This window comes from Triturus cristatus, chromosome 7 (assembly GCF_964204655.1).
Source record: "Triturus cristatus chromosome 7, aTriCri1.1, whole genome shotgun sequence".
NCBI lineage: Eukaryota > Metazoa > Chordata > Amphibia > Caudata > Salamandridae > Triturus > Triturus cristatus.
The window spans coordinates 1,619,723,221-1,619,746,630 of record NC_140590.1 but is presented as its reverse complement, the minus strand read 5'-3'; the positions used below and the strand labels follow the sequence as shown (position 1 = coordinate 1,619,746,630).

Genomic DNA, 23,410 nt, shown 5'->3' with positions numbered 1-23,410 from the left:
ACAGTCATAACTGTGATGCAGTGGGCCTCTCAAATCCCTGGGCCCCAGTCCTGCTGCATCTGCTTCCTTAATGATAACCAGCAGTGGCCACTTACACACTTGGCAGCAGAAGCAGCATCACTAATGAATGTCCCTTTAAAAAAAAAACACTTATATTGTCCCCTTCTTTGGGGTATCTCTCTGAAGAAGCTGTCTCTGGCCATTTGTAAACATAAAAATGAGTGCCCATACAGTGCTCCCTATTCTGGGCCTTCTCTTTGACAATATCTATGAACCTTGCTCCTTTCTTCTGTCTCCTAGACCATTACTGTGAGGCCCCAAGGATCGAGAGGATTAGGGCTCTGGATCTGAATGCAACCCTGCTGGCCTTCTACCTGCCACCCCATGGACTCAGCGTTTACAAAAAAACTGCCCAAATGGTTATTACTGACTTTGAGGTGTCTCTGCCTGAAATCGAAGGGTGTGGTGGTAGTGCAGAAAGTTAAAAAAGAAACCAGCCTTCTTACCAGCCATTAATTGATTGAGTCACTTAAAGCTAGGGCCACTGGAATTAGGAGTTTCCTCAGCAGCAGTGTTTTCCACATAATTATCAGTTTACTGCATTTGCCACATAATCTGCAGATTTAAACAAAAGATCTTGATTCTAGTTCAAACGGGACAAAAGTTACTTAAAGCAAGACAAACTGTTCCAGAGCAGTGGAAGGCCCTTTGCAAAGATTGACTGGTAATCTTGTAGTTGCTTACTGCTATATTTGGGTGTTAAACTGGTACTAATGAGGTGAAATAGTTCCCCTGACAGCGTTACCTTGAATTAAAATGACAAAATAATGAAGAAATGCTAACCACAAAATGTGGCGCATTGTGCTACATAATTGACGTTTTCTTGCCGCATAATTTAGTCAAACCTGCTGCATGAGGTGGTCCTCTTCTGCTGAATAATTGTAGTGGCTCTGCTTAAAGCTTCATGGTGGCAAAGATTTATTCTTTTTGAGATGTAATGTGAGGGTGTTATCAGCTGAGATCTGGAAAAGTGGAAAAACTTACAAAAATGTCTGCATTAGATACAGTTTGATTACTTATTACTAAAAAGTATATTTTGTAAGAACTTGTTTTATCTCAAGCACTGCATCATTTTGCAGCAGCCTAGCATAGAGTATGTAAATACTGTGACTTACATATTCACAGTGCTTTCTGCCACAGGCGGGGATCTCATAGCACTATAAACAGGGCCACTGGAATTATGCGGCAGGAGAAGGCCAAATTATGCAGCATGGTTGACTAAATTCTGCAGCAAGCAAAGACGAATTATGCTGCATAATTCTGCATATTTTGTAATAGCATTACTGCATTAGGTGCAATTTTTAAATTTTATAACACTGTCCTGGACTTTATTTCCCCCATAAGTGCCACATTAACATCCACATAGAGCAAAAGCAACAGAAAGGTGACCAGTCAACCTCTAGAAAGGGCCTTCCACTGCGAGGTAACACGTGTTGCTGCATTTTTAGTAACTTTTGAACCGTTTGAGCTAGAAACAAGTTATTTTTCAATCTGCAAATTATGCAGCAGATGATGGATTATGTGGCAAATGCGGAAAATCCATAACTATGGGCTGTGAGTGCAGGATGAGTTTGAAAGTGAAGGGTAAGAATGAGGAGTGAGTTGTCTGAATGCAGGGTGCATTCCCATCGCTTGAAGTAAATGAGCATTTTTGACGGTGGCGTAGGGTTTCAGATATAAGTTAAACCATTGCTAATATGTCATTAATCAGGGATCGAGGGTGAAAGAAAGAAATAATGTGCTGATCCTGCAACAAACTTCCAGTCTTATGTTTAGGATTGTCAGCTCATTATCTTGATGTTGCAGACGGTACAAAAATAAACAGTCACCTAAACCGTATTTTCAGCACTTATCTGTGCGTACTTCGAACAGCAAATATAAATAGAAAGCACTTTAATTGTGTTCTAGGGCAGCCTGAATGATTCATGACTGATAATTAAAGAGAACAAAGACAGAAAAGTCACATTACAAATGAATACATACTTTTTTATTTATAACCCTATTTAGTGTCAAGACAAGGTCTTTGCAGGCTCTTTAAACAACACATGGCTGGCATTTTTCTATTGGCAACCCTACTTTATATTCCTTTTCATTAAATGCATTTTCACACTACAGCAGTAATTGTAAAACACAAATGTGAGGAATAGGCAGAGTGGGGCACAGGAGGTACTGGAACTAGAAAAAAAAACAAGCCTTGGTAACCAGTTTCAAAAGGTATGTAAATATGCAAATGGTCTTTAAAGACCCGTGAAAAACTCTGGCGTGCCAGACATAAGACTCCAGACACTGCCCAGCCATGCCCATAGCAGCACCCTCACTGACCTCCGCCCCATGGAAATGAAGACAGCCGGGAAATGTAGCAAATTAACATTGTTACGTGTACTTTCAGAGGCATCAGCGCCCCCCTGGAAACCCATCCACGCCCCCCAGGGTGGCACGCCCCACAGTTTGAAGTCCTCTGTTTTATCCTATAGCAAGGGCATAGTCAAGCAGCTTACACCAGCTTGAGCAGCGGTGCCAGCTCAACAGATTAACTTGAACTGTATGACTCTCCAGAACTTTGAACTGTGATTCCAGAGGTCACAAGACAAAAGCTGAAGCTAATAAATAACAGAAAGGTGATAACATGAGGCAGTTGTGGGTGTGGGGCAACAGGTAGTAATGGAATCAGACATGGCTGCATATAGAAAGAGGAATGAGGAAAGGCGCAAAGGAAATCTATGTAAGGGGCAAAGAATAGTGAGAGTAAGGAAGAAGGCAGAAAAAAGGAAAGCAAATTAGGAAACAAAAAAGGAAGAAAATAAGTGAGGAGAGAAAATAGGTTGTAACGAATGAAAGAAAAATGGAAAGCAGAAAAGAAAAATGGAAAGGAGAAAAGAGAAAAGGAACGGAAAGGAAAGAAAGAAAACTTTCCTTGAAGGAACAGTTCCTGGAGAACTTCCTTGAAATGATTGGGAACACACATCAGGGGCATTTTCTCCATCAGAGCTCTGGGGCTGCGCCTCTCTGAAATTACTACAGGCACACCTCTAATTGTTTTTTTAGTAGATCAGTTTATTTAGAGATATGATCGTATCTCTAAACATATTGATGTTTTTAAGTCTGGGCTATATGTTCTAGGCTGCCGACCCGCCCCCACCTCGCTTGACGCACTTTCTGCAATATGATGCACAACGTAGTGCATACCTTTCTATAGCCCTTCATTATCATTGTAGTCTATGATGGTATCCTGTGATGGCCAATGATGCTATCAGTGTCACAGTTTCGGGCATCAGAGTCTGCATCCCTGCGTGAGTCCAGACGTCCGTCATTCACAGGCATAGATCCCACCCTTTCCCATTCGTCAAATGGTAGGACTGGATGCCTGCACATGTGATTTGAAGCCTTGTCCTCATTAACAGTAAGCGTTATAATGCTAATTTTGTGTTATGTATATTGTGGTGAACCCCATTGTCACACTAACCTCCTCCACTGTGACACCCCAAACCCTGGCTGCAGCACACTGGCCCCTTTAGAAGTGGAACTGATATATTTCCCCCTGCGAAATTGATCCAAAAGACGAGCAGGGGTTTTTGTTTCTTGCGAAGTTGATCCAAATATCTGAGTCAAGCGCAAAGGGAGAAATATGTGCTTATGGTAAAGAAAGTTACAATCTGTATAGTGTTAAAACTGTCCCTATCTTCATGCCCTTAACATTAATGCCAAAAACATGGATAGATTTACGAATCATGGATGTTAAAAATGTTAAGGTAATGCATGTCAGAGATTTAGTACCTATTTTATTTCACATATTTTACTTAATCTTGCATTCCCCAAGAGTGTTAGTTATTTCATCATGTGCCTCTGTAATTTTTTTGTGCTGCAACAACAAATGATGGATGGAATGCTGAATGAATCAAACTTTCACCCACAGTCAAGAGATTTGGGTTAAATCCATCGTTCTTTTGGTCACTATGCCACCCCAGTTTCGAACCAGCCATATGCAAATCAGTCTTGATCCTGCTCCTCATGGGAACAGTCCAGCCCGAACTGCTAAGCCAAGCCAAGTGAAAAGTGCTGCAACAACAAATGATTTGCGTAGCTGTGTAATTTTTTTGTGCATCTTATTACTCTTGTATAGTACATACTTTGAGTCATTCCAGGTGTTTTTGAGGTGCTTTGATTGAGAGCTCTGGCACTAAGGCTGAAGGCAAAGCAAAGTGCCTGTCAGTGGGTTGACCTCTCAGCAGAGCACAGATAACAATGGTCATGTAATCCAGTTGTAATTTAAATTCTGTGTAAATGTGTGTGAATGGGGTACACAGACGTCAAAATATTTAGTGCTTAAATGTGAGTGAGTGCAGTGTATGTTTGAGAGTTGTGAAGTGAGGGAGATGCGAGGAAGTGCATTCGGGGGAGAGTGAAAAAAGGGTGTTGAAGAGGAAAGAAATGAGGTTGAAAATGTGCACATGGACAAGAGGTGCAGAGAAAAAGGGCATACATATTCAACATAAAGCGCACATAACGGAAGGCAAATACTCCTTCTACAGGCCTCGATAATATTTAATTCACTGTCTCACAATTTAAGAATTGAGATAATTCCAATGTTAAAAATTTATAACAAATCATTGTTATTCCTTATTTATCTTAACCAGCTAACAACCATTGACAAAGCCAATAGTACGGGCAGGTTTTAGGTGTAAATCAGTTGTTGTGTTACATATCTGGATGCAATAACATCGCAGAGAGAAACCAAAATACTGGTTGGCTGGCACACTATTGGAATCACAGAAATGTATTTTACATGGTCTTTTTTAGAGAGCCCCCACTTTTTTCATCATATGTAAAGCCCTGTCTGCACATGTTTCTATATGACAGATTGCAGCCATCAGATGTGGGTTTTAAGCCTAGTTAGAGCATTTTCACCCAAAGTTGTTACTCATGCAGTGCAAGATACTGAGGAAGCTCACACTTTAACAGGCCTAAAGTTGTTGTGCTGTACAATTTGCACATTACAGGAACTGTCGAGCATATTAATGCAGTAAGATATGGAGTAGTTTTTAATGTGTTTATTATTTCAAGACTAAATGTTCCCACTGCTTTATAAGCCTTGCTTTCTCACTAAGTTCGTTTGCCGATCTTTTTTCAATGTTTTCTCAGGAGCCTGTAGTTCAAAGTGGGGTCCATTTTATATTTCGGGCTACTCCCTTGTGTTATATCCATGGGAATTGACATTATACTGCATGATGTGGCACATTCTATTCTTGTATTTCTTTTGCTATTTTGTAATTTTAAAACACATTTAAAACAGATTGGCCGCATTAGTGCAAGGGTAACAATCTGAATGCATCAATCAAAAACTTTTGAGCTAGAAAGAAAATAATATTTTTGTTGAAATCTGCAATTTATGCAGAACATGTATTAGGTAGGAGGCACATTAAATTCTTAATCACATGGAAAACACTGCACATGCAGTGTTGCATAGATACAGTGGCCTGCTTATATCTCAGCCTGTCCTCATGTTTTAAATAGTTGAGTTTTGCATTGTGGGACTTTGTGGCCCATACTTACGAAGCAGAAAGCTGCCATCCAGAAAGACGGCACTGGCTGTATGTAACAGGCAAGAGAAAGGGCCATTCGGCGGACATAACATTGCCATTGATGCGCACACACAGCACATTATCAAATCACTGATCCCCAAAGAGAAGGCTGAAGAGCACTGAGTGCAGAGAAACAATACAGTCACACCTCCTATAGAGGTCGGACAGGACATAACATCAAGTGATCACATGTTCTGTGCTTTATCTCCAGAAAATCAGCACTGTATAACCAACACAGCATTTTGCATTCTGGCACTGCGAGGTCCATGGCTGTGAGCAAAAAAAGTGAAACTTTAAGTATATATATATCTATATCTATATATATGTGTGTGTGTGTGTGTGTGTGTGTATGTATATATACTTAAAGTTGCATTTTTTCAGATCAATACACACACACACGCGTATATATTATTTTTAGATCTCGCTGAGCCCAGCGCATGCACTGGCTCGGTGAGACATTTTGTATGTGAGTTTTCAAAGTGCTGCTGGCTGGCCTAGCGCTTGCGTTCACGCGACTGTGGTAAATTTAATTACCTAGACTTAATTTATGCGGTAAAATTCAATAAGAATAGCTCAGTAAAAATAAGAGGCAGAATCCGTGGTATTTGAGGTTTTAAAATGGGTTTATTCCTTACAAAGGAATTGGTTCGAACCAGGCAATCGTATTCTGTCACCACTAAGGTTCGGGAAGGGATAGAGGCCATAGTTTATTGACAAGTTGTCATATTTATAGTAAATGCATTACAGTGAAGACATATGCAGAAGGCGTAACAGCTGAGAAGAGAGATAAGAATACACATACGTAATGAAAAAAAAGCGTTACAATAGGCGTGCATAAGGGCGTGTACTAGAAACGTCATTCTGATGTTGACACAGGTGGGTGGATCCATAAGTGAATCCTGCAAAGTCAGCAGAAATACTTGGCAGAGATGTGCGCGCAGTAGCATGACGTGTGTTTGACGTGTAACTGGAGGGTGAAGGGGACTTGACATTTAGCCCTACATGAGGAGACAGAAGTCTGGGATGTCAGAACAACCTAATCCCAAATCGTATCTAATATCTTGTGTTTAAGGAACTGTATTATCTGGAAGGAAAGGTCTCTCAGGCAGAGGCTATCCTATACTGACTACTAGTGCGTGTATAAGCGTCTACGTGTCTACATGAGATGCGAGGGGGCATGGGCCTACCATGGCAACAGGAGCCATGAGTTACTTGCACGGAGACAGTAAGGCCGGGCCCTTTGCTCTGTAGCTGGAAGGATGTTTACCTAAACTACTAGACAGGAATGTATTTCTCGAGGAGCGGAGCAGATAACTTGAAGGCTGAATACAGTCTTGGCAGGCAACAGGCCGGGCCAGGCACCGTTAGCCGCGCAGGAAGTAAGACAAAAGTCATGGATACAGATGCAGGTCCAGGCTGGAGCATTCAGAGGCAGAAAGCAGGAAAAGGCTCGATGGCAGAATTCAGGGCCTACCTTGCCAGAACTGAAAAACGTGAAAAGTATACCATATAAAGACGGTGGCAAGGCATACTTAGGAACGGAATATTCGATCCATTCATGGTGGATCTGAAAGAGGACATGTTAACGTTGGACGCATATGTATTTGCGTCTTCATAGCTGGAAGTGGAGGGAACATACATGTACTTGTAGCATGTACATGGAGCCGTTGGGGTCTAAGATAGGGGACACAATCGATCATAAAAATTCATATTTCCTCACGACCGTGCACGCGCGAACCGCTAGCCTTCAGCAGCACTTTGAAAACTCGTGCCTCATCGCGATCACTTTCGCTTTCAGAGCGATCGCAATCGCGATGACGCATGCTTTCAATGCTTGTTTTGTTTACTTTTGGTATAATCGCAGCACCCGCGCTTTACTTTTGATGTTATAAGTAAAGCGCGGGTGCCGCGATTATACCAAAAGTAAAGAAATAGAAAAAAACATCTATTTCTTTACATTTGCTATAATCACGGCACCCGCGCTTTACTTTTAACATTAAAACCTACCAAGTCAGTGATCCTTGTGGGAGACTTGGTAGGTTGGGGTGTCCTGCCAATAGTCACTGGACAAGGGTTTTCAAAAGAGAATAAATGAACAGCCTGGGTCATTAACACTCCCTACTCCCAATATATTGTCAGCCTCTTTGGAGAAAGCACACTGTCAAGGCTCACAAGTGGAGGAAGATGACGCCACTTAGTAATGTGTGTTGCTTCAAGAGTAGGACATATCCACCATTAAATATGTACAGAGCTCATCTTCAGCTGTGGCCGCAACAAAACCCTGAGGGGGAACAGTTCAAACCCCTATGAAGCAAAACACTCTAAACCCTGAGAGCACTCTGATATCCCTCACAGGGAAGCTGTCATTCCCAGCAGCAAGCACACGTATACCTCTCACAGAGTAGCAGCCACACAGTAGCAGAAGCATCCCTACACTCCTCACATACTAGCAGTCTTGTCCTTCAGACAGCGCTCACTCAACCATCAGAGTAGCAATCACACACTAAAAGATGTGTCATAGCCACACACAATTCCACCAGTATACCCATCCCTTACTTAGTAGCAGTCTGATACTACTGACAGTACTCTCACACCCATCATAGACTAGCAGCCAGACACAAACAGGAGCACTCCTCTTTGTCAGACCTTGACAACAGTCTCACACCTCACACAAACTGGAAGGAATCAAGGCCATTTTTTTTATGGCTGATAACTGAAAGTGCCTCTTTCTTGATCGGTGAGTGTGTGTGGGTAGGTTGATGGGCCAGCTAGTGAATGCAAACATGGGTCAATGGAGGGATGGGGTGAATAGATACTTAAGTGCCAGGATAAGTGACTCAGTACATTTATCATGAGTGATTGGATGCATGGATGGAAGCATCTAGGTACTTTCACTTAAGAGCCAGACCTATGGGCTTTGACAAGACTTGTTTTATTTTTGCCTCGTCTATGCTCACATAACCTGCAAGAAAACCATTGATTTACAGCAGCCAACATCACACCACTCACACTGAAAAACTGTCCTTGTAGAAGCAGCCACAAAACACCTACCAAATTCAGGCTGTCACTGACATGACACCTACCCTTCTCAGGGACCCACTTACAGCTCCGACTCATAGAACCCATATTATATTACATACAACACACCTGATGTGCTTAGTATTCATCTAAAATGGTCTGCAAATAACGCCTACATTTCATCCACTGAAGCCAAATGACACCATGTACATCGACAACATTTCACATTCAACTCTACTTTCAACCAAACACATCTCACCCACCTCTCATATTCCACATCTCCCACTCGCATTTCACTTAACACATACACACCTGATATGCAAACTCCACAACATACTGTCTACCATCAGAGGGGTGTAACTTTTCAATTGTGAAGTAGGTGCAGTTGCACCTGGGCCCAGGGCTTTGAGGGCCCCTCTGCACCCCAATCATTTGAGTTTCTACTAGCCAACAATGGGCCCATTTTCCATGCTCACGTTCGTGCCCATGGCTCCAATCCCATGCCACAGCGTCAACACAGCCGTATCACAATACATTTCCACTTCATCTATATATACCACAAAGTATCCCCAGCAGGTCACTGGTCTGCACACTCCTGCCACACCACTTGTAAGATCCTTAACTATACTTAAAATATCAAGACATCCTCCTGCAGAATACTCTGTGAACATATCTATTACCATTGGTAATGTTAGGTCATCATACTACATCATACCACTTAATCAATAAAACCCACAGCATCCACTAATTCAGCAGACACAACACCATAGGCACCCACGAAAAAAACACTGAGAAAATCCCCTCTTGTCAACTCATATAACCTCCTTTGTCACAATAAAATGTAATGTAACAGACTTATAATCCAATCAGCTCATATCACCACTCTCTACTACAGGGGACCTTCTAAAATACATTTATCTCACACCTCCCAACGACATCCCACCTTCAAACAATAGCACTCACATCACATCTCTCGAGGCAGCTATAGGAAATCTCACCCACTATTTACACGGTACCCCAATCACAACTACAAACACCAAGACAGCTCTCATATATGAACTACAACACCCACACCCACTTCATACCTCTTACAAATGAACTATGATCACATCACACCTTCAAGCAATGATACCAACATCACAACTTTCACATATGAACCACCCCACTAACATCACACCTGCACCTATAAATACCGACCAACACATCCACACCATACCTAGCTGCAGCAATATGAAATATCTACCCACCTTACAGCTTGCATTCATCATCACAACTGCAGACTCCGTCACACCTCTCACATAATTATCCACTAACAAAACATCACAATTACAATCTTCACAATTGCAAACCACATCACCCACATAACTCTTAATACACAGTCATCATGCACCTCACAACTACCACCCACATTACACCTGATGCCTCATGTGCAACGCATATTCGTGTTTACTGTTTCTAAAACGCTTATCTCACCCCAGGGCTATTATCCAAGCCTTAGTAGTAGGAGATTCTCGAGGTTTGTATTTTTGGCCTTCGTCCCACATCCCTGTGGTTGACATTAGTTGTTTTGTTTTTGCTGACGAGCTAATTCTTCTGCCTGTTGTTGTCTCCTCTTCCTCTCTCTCTCTTCGTCTCACTCTACACCTGAATCCTTTTCTTTCATGCGCCAATTTTGTTGTGTGTGTGTGTTTTTAGGTCTCGCCTGAGCAAGCGCATGCGTTGTCTCAAGCGAGACATTTAGTAAGCTGGTTTTGGAAGTGCTACCCAGCGCCAGCCGGCCACCAACTTGCTGTTACACGCACAAGTGCGCGCAGCCGTCAGCTTTCAGCGCCTGAGGCGCCATCTGGACTCTGAATTACTTTCACTTTTGCCGCTCGCGTGTTTGCCGTCGCGCGGTCACGCATCCCTGCTTTCACTTTTGCCATCTTCTTATGAATGTGTGCGCCACGGAAAATTCTATCTTTTTTTGGCCACAGTCAGTCGCATCTTTAAGGGGGATTATTATTTATAGGGCAAACAAGGGGCCACACCTAAGTGGTGGGGGCACCAACAACTGAAAATCGTGATTATTATGTGCATATGAGAAATAAATATATTTCTTCTCACAAACAAAAGCACATATAGTCTTTTAAACTTTTGAAGCAGACTATGAATTAAAACTTCCTGAGGTATGTGGAAGTGGTAGTGGTCTTCCGATTGTCTCGGTCACCACACATTTTCTTCTGCAGTCCCTCGATCAGACACTTGGCTCTTTTTTCTTCAGATATCTTTCTTAATCCCTACATTTGCATAACTCACATCTGATCTCTCTCCTCTTTGGCACACACCTTCACTCTCTCCTGCACACATGTCCTTGCAGCTCCTTCCCCACGCACAACTTATCAACTCACCTGTAAGTACCGCCTGTTTTTTAACTTTCGCTGTGTCAATATTTCGACAGATGCATACATTATTCACACCCTTTTGTATACCATCACATTTACAATTACCACAAATGACTATTGCGCTATGCACTCTGTAGAGGTGCCAATGATTGGATGAGCATTTATTTTGAACCCCTTTATGACCCACTGACGTGCATTGTGAGAAGTTCACACTGAGAACTCACACAAACATCTAGAAACAACTCCTTTCACAGCGCACTATACTCGAACAACATGTTACATGAAAATCCTAGAGAAAGGCATCTTGGAAAAATCAAATACTTTTTAAGGGATTTCAAGAGAAAATAAAATGTATAATGCAAACAAGAAGAACATCGCTTTACCCAGGATGAGAGGATAGTGTACGTTTTTGCGTGCCAAAGCTCTCACTTGGTGGTCCGGCACCAGGGGGTTGGGGGGCAGGGCAATTACAGCTGGGGCACTGGCCCCACCAGACCACATCCACCCCTCCCAGTGCGGAGGCAATAGACTCGGTCATTATTTATAAATATAAGAATTACTCACAAAAAATTATATATTATTTGCAGGAAAGTAGTGACGATGCTTCACAACTGTTTGTGGAAGACTCTTTTTTCAGAGCAGAGATGCAGGACATTGGGCTGAGAAGAAACTGCCCCTCTCTGCTTTCAGTAGCAAATTATATTTTTGGAGCTGTGGTGAACACCTAGAAATTGACACGACTGCAGGTAATATGTAAGGACAGAAGCTTATGATAAGTTATGAGCAACACTAGTAAGCGTGTGTATTTGTGTGTGTGTGTGTGTGTATATATATATATATATATGTAGATATATATATATAATTTACAGATGCCCACAGCAGCAGTTAATTACTAATTAAATATACTTTAAAAATGACTGTTATCTGCTGCCCCAGTCATTCTTATAGCTTTAGGGGCATGTAATAGTCTGATTGTCACACTTGTAAGAGCGTGATCGTTAGTAGTTGTGTTGTTACTGTCCTTGGCAGCATGGCAGGGGCAATATGTGCTGCAAGCTGCAGTGGACACCTACCGAGAGCCCTGGCACTTATTCTTTTACAAATTATATTTCTAAGTGTATATGTATGTGTATATGTGTGTATGTATGTATATATGCAAGTGCAAGTTTCATGGAAGGATGTGGGTGTTCCTTTTCCCCCTTTTGTGCCACAATTCCTGATGTTTCGGAAGTACTATTTTGACCGTGAGGTGACACAGAGCCACCTGAGAACACAGGGATGGCATGTCGAAATCTCCCCTAAATGCCACATGATTTGTATTTACTTTTAAATGCGTGCTGCTTTTATTTAAATAATGTTATTTGCTGCTGACGCCACATGTTCTTATGTATCCGTGTGCATTTTGTTTTAACCTCACAGTATGTATGTTGGCCGATTGGCACGTAAGAATACCCCTCCGAAATATGTTTTTTTATTAAGTGCTCCGAAGGTGGACTCAGGGTAGTCCTTGGGGTAGATGAAATAAATAGCAGTTGGGTGTTAACATTAGTGGGGTGGGGGTGTGGTTGAGGTATGTGAGTTGATGCAGATGTTTATTGGGATTCTTCATGCTGATGTTTTGGTGGGATTAATAAAATACAGATGAATGCAGATATTCTGAACCCTTTCCATGTTACAAGCAATAGGCAAGTCTCGGGCACAGCCTCCTTGTCCTAGCCTCATCGCTGCCCTCGGCCCTTTGTGCAGCACACCACTAACTGGTGTTGTTTGAAGACCTAAACCTTTCCATCAAATAGAAAACAAGCATTAGCATAGCCAATAGGTCTCGCCTTTGGGACCTTATAAGTGTTTACTCATGCAACAGTTGATGTTGTTGCACCAAGGATATTGTGCTGCATAACTAAATACTTATAAGGTCCCAAAAGTGAGACCTATTGGCTATGAAGGAGTGGCAAATTTCTTTTGACAATTTCATGAGGATTCATGAAACGGTGCCAAAGATATTGGCAAAACAAAAAACGCTTTTCCCATGGGAACTCGGCCCTAGCTAAAACTACATACTGGCAACCGCTAGTAGCATATATATATATATATATATTTATATAGCTTGCTGCTCTATTAAACTGATTCTATTAAACTGATTCTGCAACTACGTGTTCGGAGTGTGTGTATTTTTGTCCCGAATCCTTTGGACAAGTATTCTTTTGCATTTTAATGGAGGTCCAAACCTGGACACGCATTTGCTTCTCGGGGCCGAGAACATTTGTGAAGTCTTTTGTTGAAGATAAACACACATATATATATATATATATATATATATATATATATATATATATATATATATATATATATATATATATATATATATATATATATATATATATATATATATATAATATATATATATATATGTGTGTGTGTTGTATATGTATGTGTATATATATATGTATGGATGTGTATATATATATTTATATATATATATATATGTATATGTATATATATATATATATATATATTTATATTCACATATATTCACTTAAAAAACCATAGGTTTCACACATGTTATAGTTAGGTGGATATATCACTCGTAAAAAACCAATGAAATTCCCCCGTTATAGTTAGTTGAGATAACTATAACTCGCGCGCCCGCAATCCTCTGCTCATGACGTCACATATTACATCACTCATGACATGGTCAGTGGCATCACTCATGACATCACTGATGACATCATCCTTGTGATAGAGTGGCGGTCGCGCGAGTTATAGTTATCTCAACTAACTATAACGGGGGAATTTCATTGGTTTTTTACGAGTGAAATATCCACCTAACTATAACATGTGTGAAACCTATGGTTTTTTAAGTGAATTTGCAAGGTTTTTTAAATGCTAATTCCTAACTATAACAAGTGTGAAACCTATGTTTTTTTCAGTGAATTTGTACGGTTTTTAAAATGCTAAGTTATGTATGTATTATAATTTTTTTTATATATATTTTTTTCAAGAAACTACGTACTACATTTATTTATTTTTTTAATGGTTTTTCACCGTGCGCGCACCTCCGCGATTTAAAAAAAAAAAAATTAAATGTTTTTTCTGCCTTCGGGGTCCTTCAGGGACCCCCTGACCAAGGCTAGGGGGTCAGGAACTCTCTACCCTGCCCCCTTTTCACGTTCGCCACCTTCCTTTTCCACTCTCGCACTGAAAACAAACAAAATGGCGGCCGACACTTCCTGATTTCGACCGATTCGAACGTTGACTGACATGTAACAACCAATCAGAATTACGCTCGCGCACGTAAGGGTGCACGCACGGTGCGCGCACGGTGCGCGGCTATAGATATGTATGTGCTTTTAACTGCACTTTTCTCAGGAACTACTGAACAGATTGACTCCATATATGCAAAAGGCACATCCCTGACCTGAGGACTACCTCTCTGCCAAATTTCAAGTAATTCTGTTCAGCCGTTCGGGCTGTACCTTCGACTAAAGGTCCTATGGGAAAATGCATGGGGAAAATGCGTTTTGGGACCCCCCTTTTTTCTCGGCCCCCGCTTGACGAATCCCCCCGAGACTTTCAGGGTAGGAGCTGAGCGGAGCGCCTCATTAGTTTTGAAAATTTCGCGAAGATTCGTCAACCGGCACCAGTTATTCAAAATAGAATTTTGAGATTTCCTATGGAAACACGGTCCTAACTATAACTATCTACTGGCGACCGCCAGTAGATAATATATATATATATATATATATATATATATATATATATATTCCACACGGGATACGAAAAGAAGCAGATCCACGAGCCCACTCGATCAGGTTTGCTGAAATTTTTATTCTACAGTAGCATATATATACATCAATCAATCAGGGGAATTGTATGCGCGCTAATCACCCGTGAGGGTCTCAAGGCGCTGAGGGGGGTCGGGGGTCTACCTGAAGGTGTTCAGGGAGGAGGCGCGTCTGATGTCTGCCGGTAGCTCGTTCTAGGTCTTGGCTGCAATGTTGGAGAACGATCTTCCGCCTGCTCTGACACTGTGGTTGCGCAAGGTTTCGGCCACTGCGAGGTTGGAAGATCGGAGGTTTCTTTTGGGTACGTGGAAGTTGATTCTGTCATTGAGGTATTTGGGTCCATTTTTGTGTAGGCATTTGTAGGCATGAGTGAGGATTTTGAAGGTGACTCTTTTCTCCACGGGGATTCAGTGGAGTCTTCGTAGGTGTTGGCTGATGTGTTCGTGTCTGGGGATGCCAAGGACAAGTCTGGCTGCGGTGTCTGTAAAGTCTGGAGGTTCCTGGGAGCACCGAAACACATTGATGTTATCAGTCTGTGTGTTGGATTAATATTGGGAAACCACAGCTGCACAGTGAGTGAGAAAGGACGCTGCTCAGTTTGAAACAAATATCATCACGCGGGGTAAAGCTGACAACGAGCACCGCCAGCAGTCTGGCAGCCCGAGGGCAACACACCGAAACCAGGGGAAATATATATATATCTATATATACACACACATATATATATATATACACACACACACACACGTATACACTTTCCTGATATATACTTACCATTTCATTGTAAAGGTATGTGTGGTAAAGGCATGTGTACGGTCAAGGCATGCTTGGTAAGAAATTGTGTTGTAAAGGCAATGCATGATAAACGATGGGCGATAAAGGCATTGCATGGTAATGCCTGCGTTGTTAAAGGCCATTTCCTGTGTGGACCCACTGAGATTCAAACTTGCAGCCATGAAGTGAAACACAGATCCCTGAAGTGGATGCACCAGTCCACTGAGCCACTAGAGCCAGCACTACAAAGGTAGTACTGACAAATGGCTTTTGTGACTTGAGCTATTTGGCCATGAAGATCTTTTTATAGCAGTACTGCCACAAATCAAGAAAGACTCGTGTCTCCTATCAGCTCTTGGTTGAAAAGTGGTCATTGGACTCTCCTTGTCCAGAGCCTCCCTAGGTGCTTGGAATGCTTCATCATGACATGAGCACCCTCCAATTTCTTGAATGCAGATTGCACTTGTTTGTATGTGTGGAACCAGATGGGTACATAGATTGCACAAACTTGTCAATATAGCTCCTCCATTTTAACAGACAGACTCCCAATGCTAGTGATTCCTAATCGTCAAGGATGTCCCCAATTTCACATCATCTAATACTGAGTACAAATTGATTCAATGGGAGATCTATTGCGATTCCACATCTCAACAGGGTGCCACTGCAAGCGTCGATGACAGTCTTTGGGCAGGATTTTCCTGTCGCCAATCCATATCCCTCGCTCAAATATACATTGTATATATTTAAGTCTTGCTTGTCGATAGTAGTGATATGTGCCAGAGGTGTTGATACTGCCCAAGCACAAACTCATTGGGCCCAATTTACAAAATAATTTACAGCCGTAATGTTTTTCATTTACGCCTCATAGCTATCCATACAAGATTACCTATAAGGTGTAAATGTTAATTGTTCATCACGAGTGCTTAGAAGTATGCAATTGTAAGTGCAGTGGGCAGAAGTGGGCGTAAGAAGACAAGTTACCAGTCTAACCCACTCAGTGCTGTAGAACCACTCGGTGCGTTAGACTGGTAACTTGTCTTCTTACGCACCACACTGTTTTTACTTTCCTCCATTCCGAACTGAATAAAGTTATAGTTCTGGCAATGCAAGTAATTTTAACTCACTTCACTTGAGCACTTTTTTATCACTGATCACTACTGCTATAACCAGTGGATCTTCCTGCAGGTGAAGGATAGCGTACCAAAAGAAACCCAATGATGATGCTGTAACGTTTATAATTAGGCGGAGAATCAAGATATACCTCCCGATTGCCTATGTAAGTGAATGAGGGTTTTTAAAGACGGCAGAAATACCTGACCCTGGTTACACAGGTACAAGTGATCCATTCCCCATTGATAATAGATTACAGGAAGGAAGCCGAATTGATCACAGCTTCTTCTTCCTCCCCCTTTTGATCTGATATACCTTACTCCTTCACCAGATACCAACATTACTATTTAATCATGATCACTAATTTTAGCGTGGTTCTCTTTTGTCATACTTAGGGCCTTATTATGAGTACAGCGGTCTTGAGACCGCTGTACTGTCGGTGGCGGTCCAACCACCACCTCCTCGTTGGTCCGACTGCCTGATTACGAGAAGGGCGGTCAGACCGCCACAAGACCGCCGCAACCGCCAGGATCTTGGATCCTGCGGTGGCGGTCAGGAAAACAGCAGGCTATGGAGGTGATTCCAATGCCTGCACCGCTTTGGCGATTATGAACTCCCTTACCCCGATGGTGGGACCCCGCCATGAAAAGGTTGTCAAAAAGGCAGGGAGGTGGCCCAAACAGGACCCGAGGGTGTTGTAGCCCATGGGGTGTGTGCATGGGGGCACATGCTGTGCCTCCCTCATATCGCACTGTCATGCATGCACTGTGTGCCATGCAGGACATGGTGCTTGGTACACAGTGCACCGACGTGCAAGAGGTGGTGCCATGGCGGTGGCATGTGCTGCAGGCTCTCTATGAGCTGAAGGATGCCGTCGCCGTGGCACCGCCGTCGCAACACCACCAGCCCAATGGTTTACTGGTAATGCGGCTTTGGGGTGCCGCCTGCTTGCTGATGTACTCCCGACCGTCGCAATGGCTGTCCGTCGGTTGGACCGCCAAACTCAGCATCAAAGCCTTTGCACTGTATATATGTTAAGTCCAGAACATAAGTTATGGGTTTCAAACACTTTTATTTATGATCCATTTTGTCTTCCCTTTTTTACTTATTCTGATGCACAGGCTTTCACTGGTACCAAGGCTGCCTCATGGTGAGCTCCACAAAGGGGTGCCGCGTAACTCACTTAAATACATGCACCTTCATCAGTCTACTTTATGTCAACATTATACTGAGGAGAATATTGTCATAAACATGAACATTTCTCACCATTTATGACCAATAACCTGCGATCCTTACTCCTGGAATGATAACATCAAACAGTTGTGTACCATTGCATTGATATTAAGAAAGTTTTTGTGGGTTCATTGTGGCTCTGCATTGCTTCACGCATGATACATGAAAATAGAGTCACCATTATTGACGCTTGCTAGTGGGAATGTTCAGTGATATTATGTGAAAATCTTTGCGGAGGGAAGTGACAAGGACAATTCTCACATCTCGAAAGGGGAAACAATGTATAAAATTCCATGGTTTTAGACCCTCAGGAGGAAGTTTTAGATTCCAGTGCACACTCTGCCAGTCAGGTGAGTGCCCTGCCCAAGAACTGCTGTATGGAAGATTCACCATCACTCACCATCACTGACCTAAGAAGAGCATAAGAGAATTAAGTTTACACTTATAGAAAATTGGCAAGAATAGCATCTAGACTTTTGTTAGCTCTTAATAAAATATTAAGCATTTACTATCTTTCCACATTTATAATAATCACCTCTGTTAATTTTTACTTTACTGGCCTCACAACTGTTATGATCTGAGATAATGTCAAATAAATATGTGTACAATATATAATTCTGATTGAATTTGACTTCTCAGCATGAAGTGGGGGATCATATCTATATAAATTTACCCTGTGGAATCTCTGACAGGACTAGGGTAGTCTCCATACTGGTCCATTCGTGTGTAGGATGCTGACGGGAGAGTTAGTGAGACCCTGAGAAGGCCGGGGTAAATGTTCCCGGAACAAAGAAACATTTGACTCAAGTCAACGACCTCAGTTAGCACCACACTTGTCAAGTTTAGGGGTGATCTGGGACTTACAAAAAAGGAGGGTCCCAAAACTCGTTTTCCCCATGTTAAGTCTATGGGGATTTTTCATTTTTTGAATATGACTACAGCCCGAACTGCTGAACGGAATTACACCAAATATGGCAGAAAGCTAGATGTTGGTCCAGATGGCATGCTTTTTGTGATTTGGTCTAAATCCGTTCAGTAGTTTTTGAGATATCAATCAAAAAAGAAGCAGAGAACTCAGGGTAGTTCTCAAGTTTAGGTGGAAAGCAGCTCCTGTATAGAGCTCCCTCAACACCAGCGACAGTATATGTATACATAATATACACACACACATATTTTTGTTTCAAGGCTAGAGGTGTAAGAATACCACATTTGGGCAACCTTCCCTGCATTTTCTGCAAATGCCTTCACATGCTCCCTGGTTGGGTAACATTCACCCCTATCCCTACACAGGATGGCAACCAATCTATGTCACCGGATGTTCCTACTCAAGGATCTGCTCTCTGTTGCTTCTCAGCAGAGGATCACGCAACAAAATCTAAGAATGTGTGGTTAAAAAAAGAGCTATTCATCAAAAATTGTAGTTTAAAAATACTAAGTGTTGGGTAATTGAAAGCATCATGTTATCCTGTCTCCAGTCTGATTCTGCCACCACACAAATATTTACTTTTAGCCCCTTGACAACTGACCTCACAGAGCATGTTCACGGCCATATTGAGTAGTCAGTGGCCATTTTGTTTATAGTCTTGTCTGATACATCGTGGTGAATGTGACCATAATCCATTGCCCTTCATTTCCCCGGTTGCCCAGGTGAAGATCACCACAATGGCGGACGTGAGGATGTCCTGGCAGCGCCGGTCTGAGGAGCACCTGGAGAGCCAGCGAAGGAACCCCTTCAGTGACGAATTCGACCATGCGCACTCCATGTCCGTCTGCCTGAAGAAAGGGGACAAGGGCTACGGCCGGCCTAAAGAGGGCAGCACTACCGAAAAGAGAGGCCAGAGGGCGCACCGGCACGTGCGCAGGGAGATGGAGGAGCTGTGCCTCGTCATCAGGGACATGGGTGTGCAGGGCCGGGACGGGCTCCGTCGGGTCACCTTTGGCAGACTTTTCGAGCACTATGTAAGGGTCTCGGACAAGGTGGTGGGCATCCTGCTGCGGGCCCGGAAGCATGGCATGCTGGACTTTGAGGGGGAGATGCTGTGGCAGGGGGTGCACGATCACATCTTGATCACTCTGCTGGATGATAAAATGACTTAGTAGCCTGGGAGACGCACTGCTGCCGTATTCAGTGGCACTCATTTGTCGAGCTCAGAAACAAGGCGGGTTTAAATCTTGGAAAGTTTGTATAGGACTTACTAAGCTTCTATCATGCCATTGATAGGGCAGTGGAGGAGAGGAATGAACGAGCCCTCTTAATGGAAGGACCCCATCTGCTGGACTGCATCTGTTTCTACCAGTCCAGTATTCTAGCAGGCGGGAGTGGTGAGGACATGTCAACCATAGGGAAGGCTGAATTAAGGTTGCCAGCTACCTGCCTTACGTTGTTACCACAAATGCCCAAAAGAGGGTGCTAGAGTGCAACTAATGGCCTAAGATTGGAGGAAGGGAGCGCAGAAGCAACAATTTAACAAAATCCCTCATAACAGAGTTGAATACAGGACAATGTGAGAACCAGTCAAGCAGGTCCCAACCTAGCGAACAAGGTGATGTGGGCAGTGCTGAGCATTCGGCTTTACCTTGGCTTGGACTATACCACAGTTAGCGCACTTCCATCCCACATTGGAAGTCCCGGACGCTGCTGCTTACTGAATTCACTTGCACGGAACAGCCACAGTGATCAGGCCTGGGCAAAGATAAAAGGTTATCATCTTGTTTCCCCAAAATAAATGCACATGATAAAATATGTCTTTCTTCATTACATGAGTTAGCAGAGGTGATTGACGCTTATCGCGCTGAGGCTGCACGTAAGACACATGCTGTGAATTTCCCACTGTAAGGCCTTTCGATCTCTGTGCTTTTGATGTTGCCAGGTAAGCTTGACCTCTCCATGTGCTTCTGCTGGCGCCCAGGTACTCTTGAATTCTCGAGCTGTTCCCTTTGTATGGGTACCCGGGGGTTCCCATGGAACACTGCTGTCTCTGAATGCACCAGCAACCCTGTGTTTTGTCCCTATTGGTTCCCAGGTAACACTGCTGTCTCTCTAGGCCCCTGGACAATTCCAGGGCAGCAGTGTTCTCTCTACATATGCTCTTGGTGATTGCCAGGTAACACTGTTCTCTGTGCATGCTACTCTGGTGGACTCCAGGTAACACTGTCTCTCTGTAAGTGTAGGTGTCACTGTTCTTTGTGCTTGTTACTTTGGTGGTTCCTTGGTAAGCTTATTCTCTCTGTAGGTGCTCTTGATGGTTCCCAGGTAACACTGTGCTCTCTATAAGTGCCCTTGATGGGTCCCAGGTAACACCGTTCTCTGTGCAGGTTACTCTGGTGGATTCCAGGTAACGCTTCCAGGTAACGCTTTCTCTCTGCAGGTGCTCTTGATGGTTCCCAGGTAACACTGTGCTCTCTGTAAGTGCCCTTGATGGGTCCCAGGTATCACCGTTCTCTGTGCATGTTACTCTGGTGGATTCCAGGTAATGCTTTCTCTCTGCAGGTGCTCTTGATGGCTCCCAGGTAACACTGTGCTCTCTGTAAGTGCCCTTGATGGGTCCCAGGTAACACCGTTCTCTGTGCATGTTACTCTGGAGTATTCCAGGTAACGCTTTCTCTCTGCAGGTGCTCTTGATGGCTCCCAGGTATCACTGTGCTCTCTGTAAGTGCACTTGATGGGTCCCAGGTAACACCGTTCTCTGTGCATGTTACTCTGGCGGATTCCAGGTAACGCTTTCTCTCTGCAGGTGCTCTTGATGGCTCCCAGGTAACACTGTGCTCTCTGTAAGTGCCCTTGAGGGGTCCCAGGTAACACCGTTCGCTGTGCATGTTAGTCTGGTGGATTCCAGGTAACGCTTTCTCTCTGCAGGTGCTCTTGATGGCTCCCAGGTAACACTGTGCTCTCTGTAAGTGCCCTTGATGGGTCCCAGGTAACACCATTCTCTGTGCATGTTACTTTGGCGGATTCCAGGTAACGCTTTCTCTCTGCAGGTGCTCTTGATGGCTCCCAGGTAACACTGTGCTCTCTGTAAGTGCCCTTGATGGGTCCCAGGTAACACCATTCTCTGTGCATGTTACTCTGGCGGATTCCAGGTAACGCTTTCTCTCTGCAGGTACTCTTGATGGCTCCCAGGTAACACTGTGCTCTCTGTAAGTGCCCTTGATGGGTCCCAGGTAACACCGTTCTCTGTGCATGTTACTCTGGCGGATTCCAGGTAACGCTTTCTCTCTGCAGGTGCTCTTGATGGCTCCCAGGTAACACTGTGCTCTCTGTAAGTGCCCTTGATGGGTCCCAGGTAACACCGTTCTCTGTGCATGTTACTCTGGCGGATTCCAGGTAACGCTTTCCCTCTGTAGGTGCTCTTGATGGTTCCCAGGTAACACTGTGCGCTCTATAAGTGCCCTTGATGGGTCCCAGGTAACACCGTTCTCTGTGCATGTTAGTCTGGCGGATTCCAGGTAACGCTTTCTCTCTGCAGGTGCTCTTGATGGCTCCCAGGTAACACTGTGCTCTCTGTAAGTGCCCTTGATGGGTCCCAGGTAACACCATTCTCTGTGCATGTTACTCTGGCGGATTCCAGGTAACGCTTTCTCTCTGCAGGTGATCTTGATGGCTCCCATGTAACACTGTTCTCTGCACTCGTTACTCTGGTGGTTCCCAGGTAACATTGTTCATTCTGTATGCACTACCGATAGTTCTCAGGTAACACTGTGCTCTCTGTAGGTGCGCTTGATGGCTCCCAGCCTCCCAGGTAAAACTTTTCTTTTTGTGCGCACCTGTGGAAGTTTTCAGGTAACACGGTTCTTTCTGTTGTTATGTTATGAGCACTTGTAGAGCGCATCACTCACTAGGGAGGGTATCCTTGCACTAATAAGCGGGGACTGAGCTGTAAGAGTCTGGAGCATAAGGAAACAGCCATATCCTCAGTTTCTTGTGGAATTCAAGGACGGAGGCAGCTTTCATGAGTAGGGGGAGGTTGTTCCAGGCTTTTAGAGTGTCGTATGAGAAGGTACGACATCCGGCTCTGTGTAAAATGTAATGCGTGCGAGGAGGAAGCTGGCTGAGTGCTGTGTTCTGGTTGGTGTGTTGAAGCTAATCTTAAGGTTGAGGTAGAAGTGCGTTGATTATGTGGAACGTTGTATGTGTGTGTGAGGAGCTTGAAGAGTGAACGTTTGTGAACCACGACCCAGTGCAGGTATCTGCGGTTCGGGGTGATGTGAGTGCGGGGTGGGAGCCCGAGTGTCAGTCGAGGCACTGCTTTTTTGTATGATCTGGTCAGTGGGGTGGTGATGCCGGTATAGAGTGCATTGCCCTAGTCCATCTTGCTGGTGATGAGGGTTTGGGAAATGGTCTGCGTGTGTTGATTGGAAGTCATTTGAAGTTTTTTTGTTTTGAGGGTCTTGAGGGTATGGAAACAGGAGGTGGTGACTGCATCAACTTGGCTGGTCATTGCAAGCTGATTGTCTACCCCATTCCTAG

At 43.6% G+C, this 23,410-nt stretch overlaps 1 protein-coding gene across 1 annotated transcript in view; it reads left to right on the top strand.

Annotated features, from left to right (window-relative positions):
- LOC146812537 (actin-binding Rho-activating protein-like) overlaps positions 1-20,686 on the top strand; it is a 62,826-nt gene extending 42,140 nt beyond the window's left edge. The window contains exon 2 of the mRNA XM_085619562.1: positions 19,591-20,686. Coding sequence (XP_085475688.1) covers positions 19,591-20,040 — 450 coding nt within the window. The 3' untranslated portion in view covers positions 20,041-20,686. The remainder of the gene's footprint in view (positions 1-19,590) is intronic.
- Positions 20,687-23,410: the final 2,724 nt, after the last annotated feature.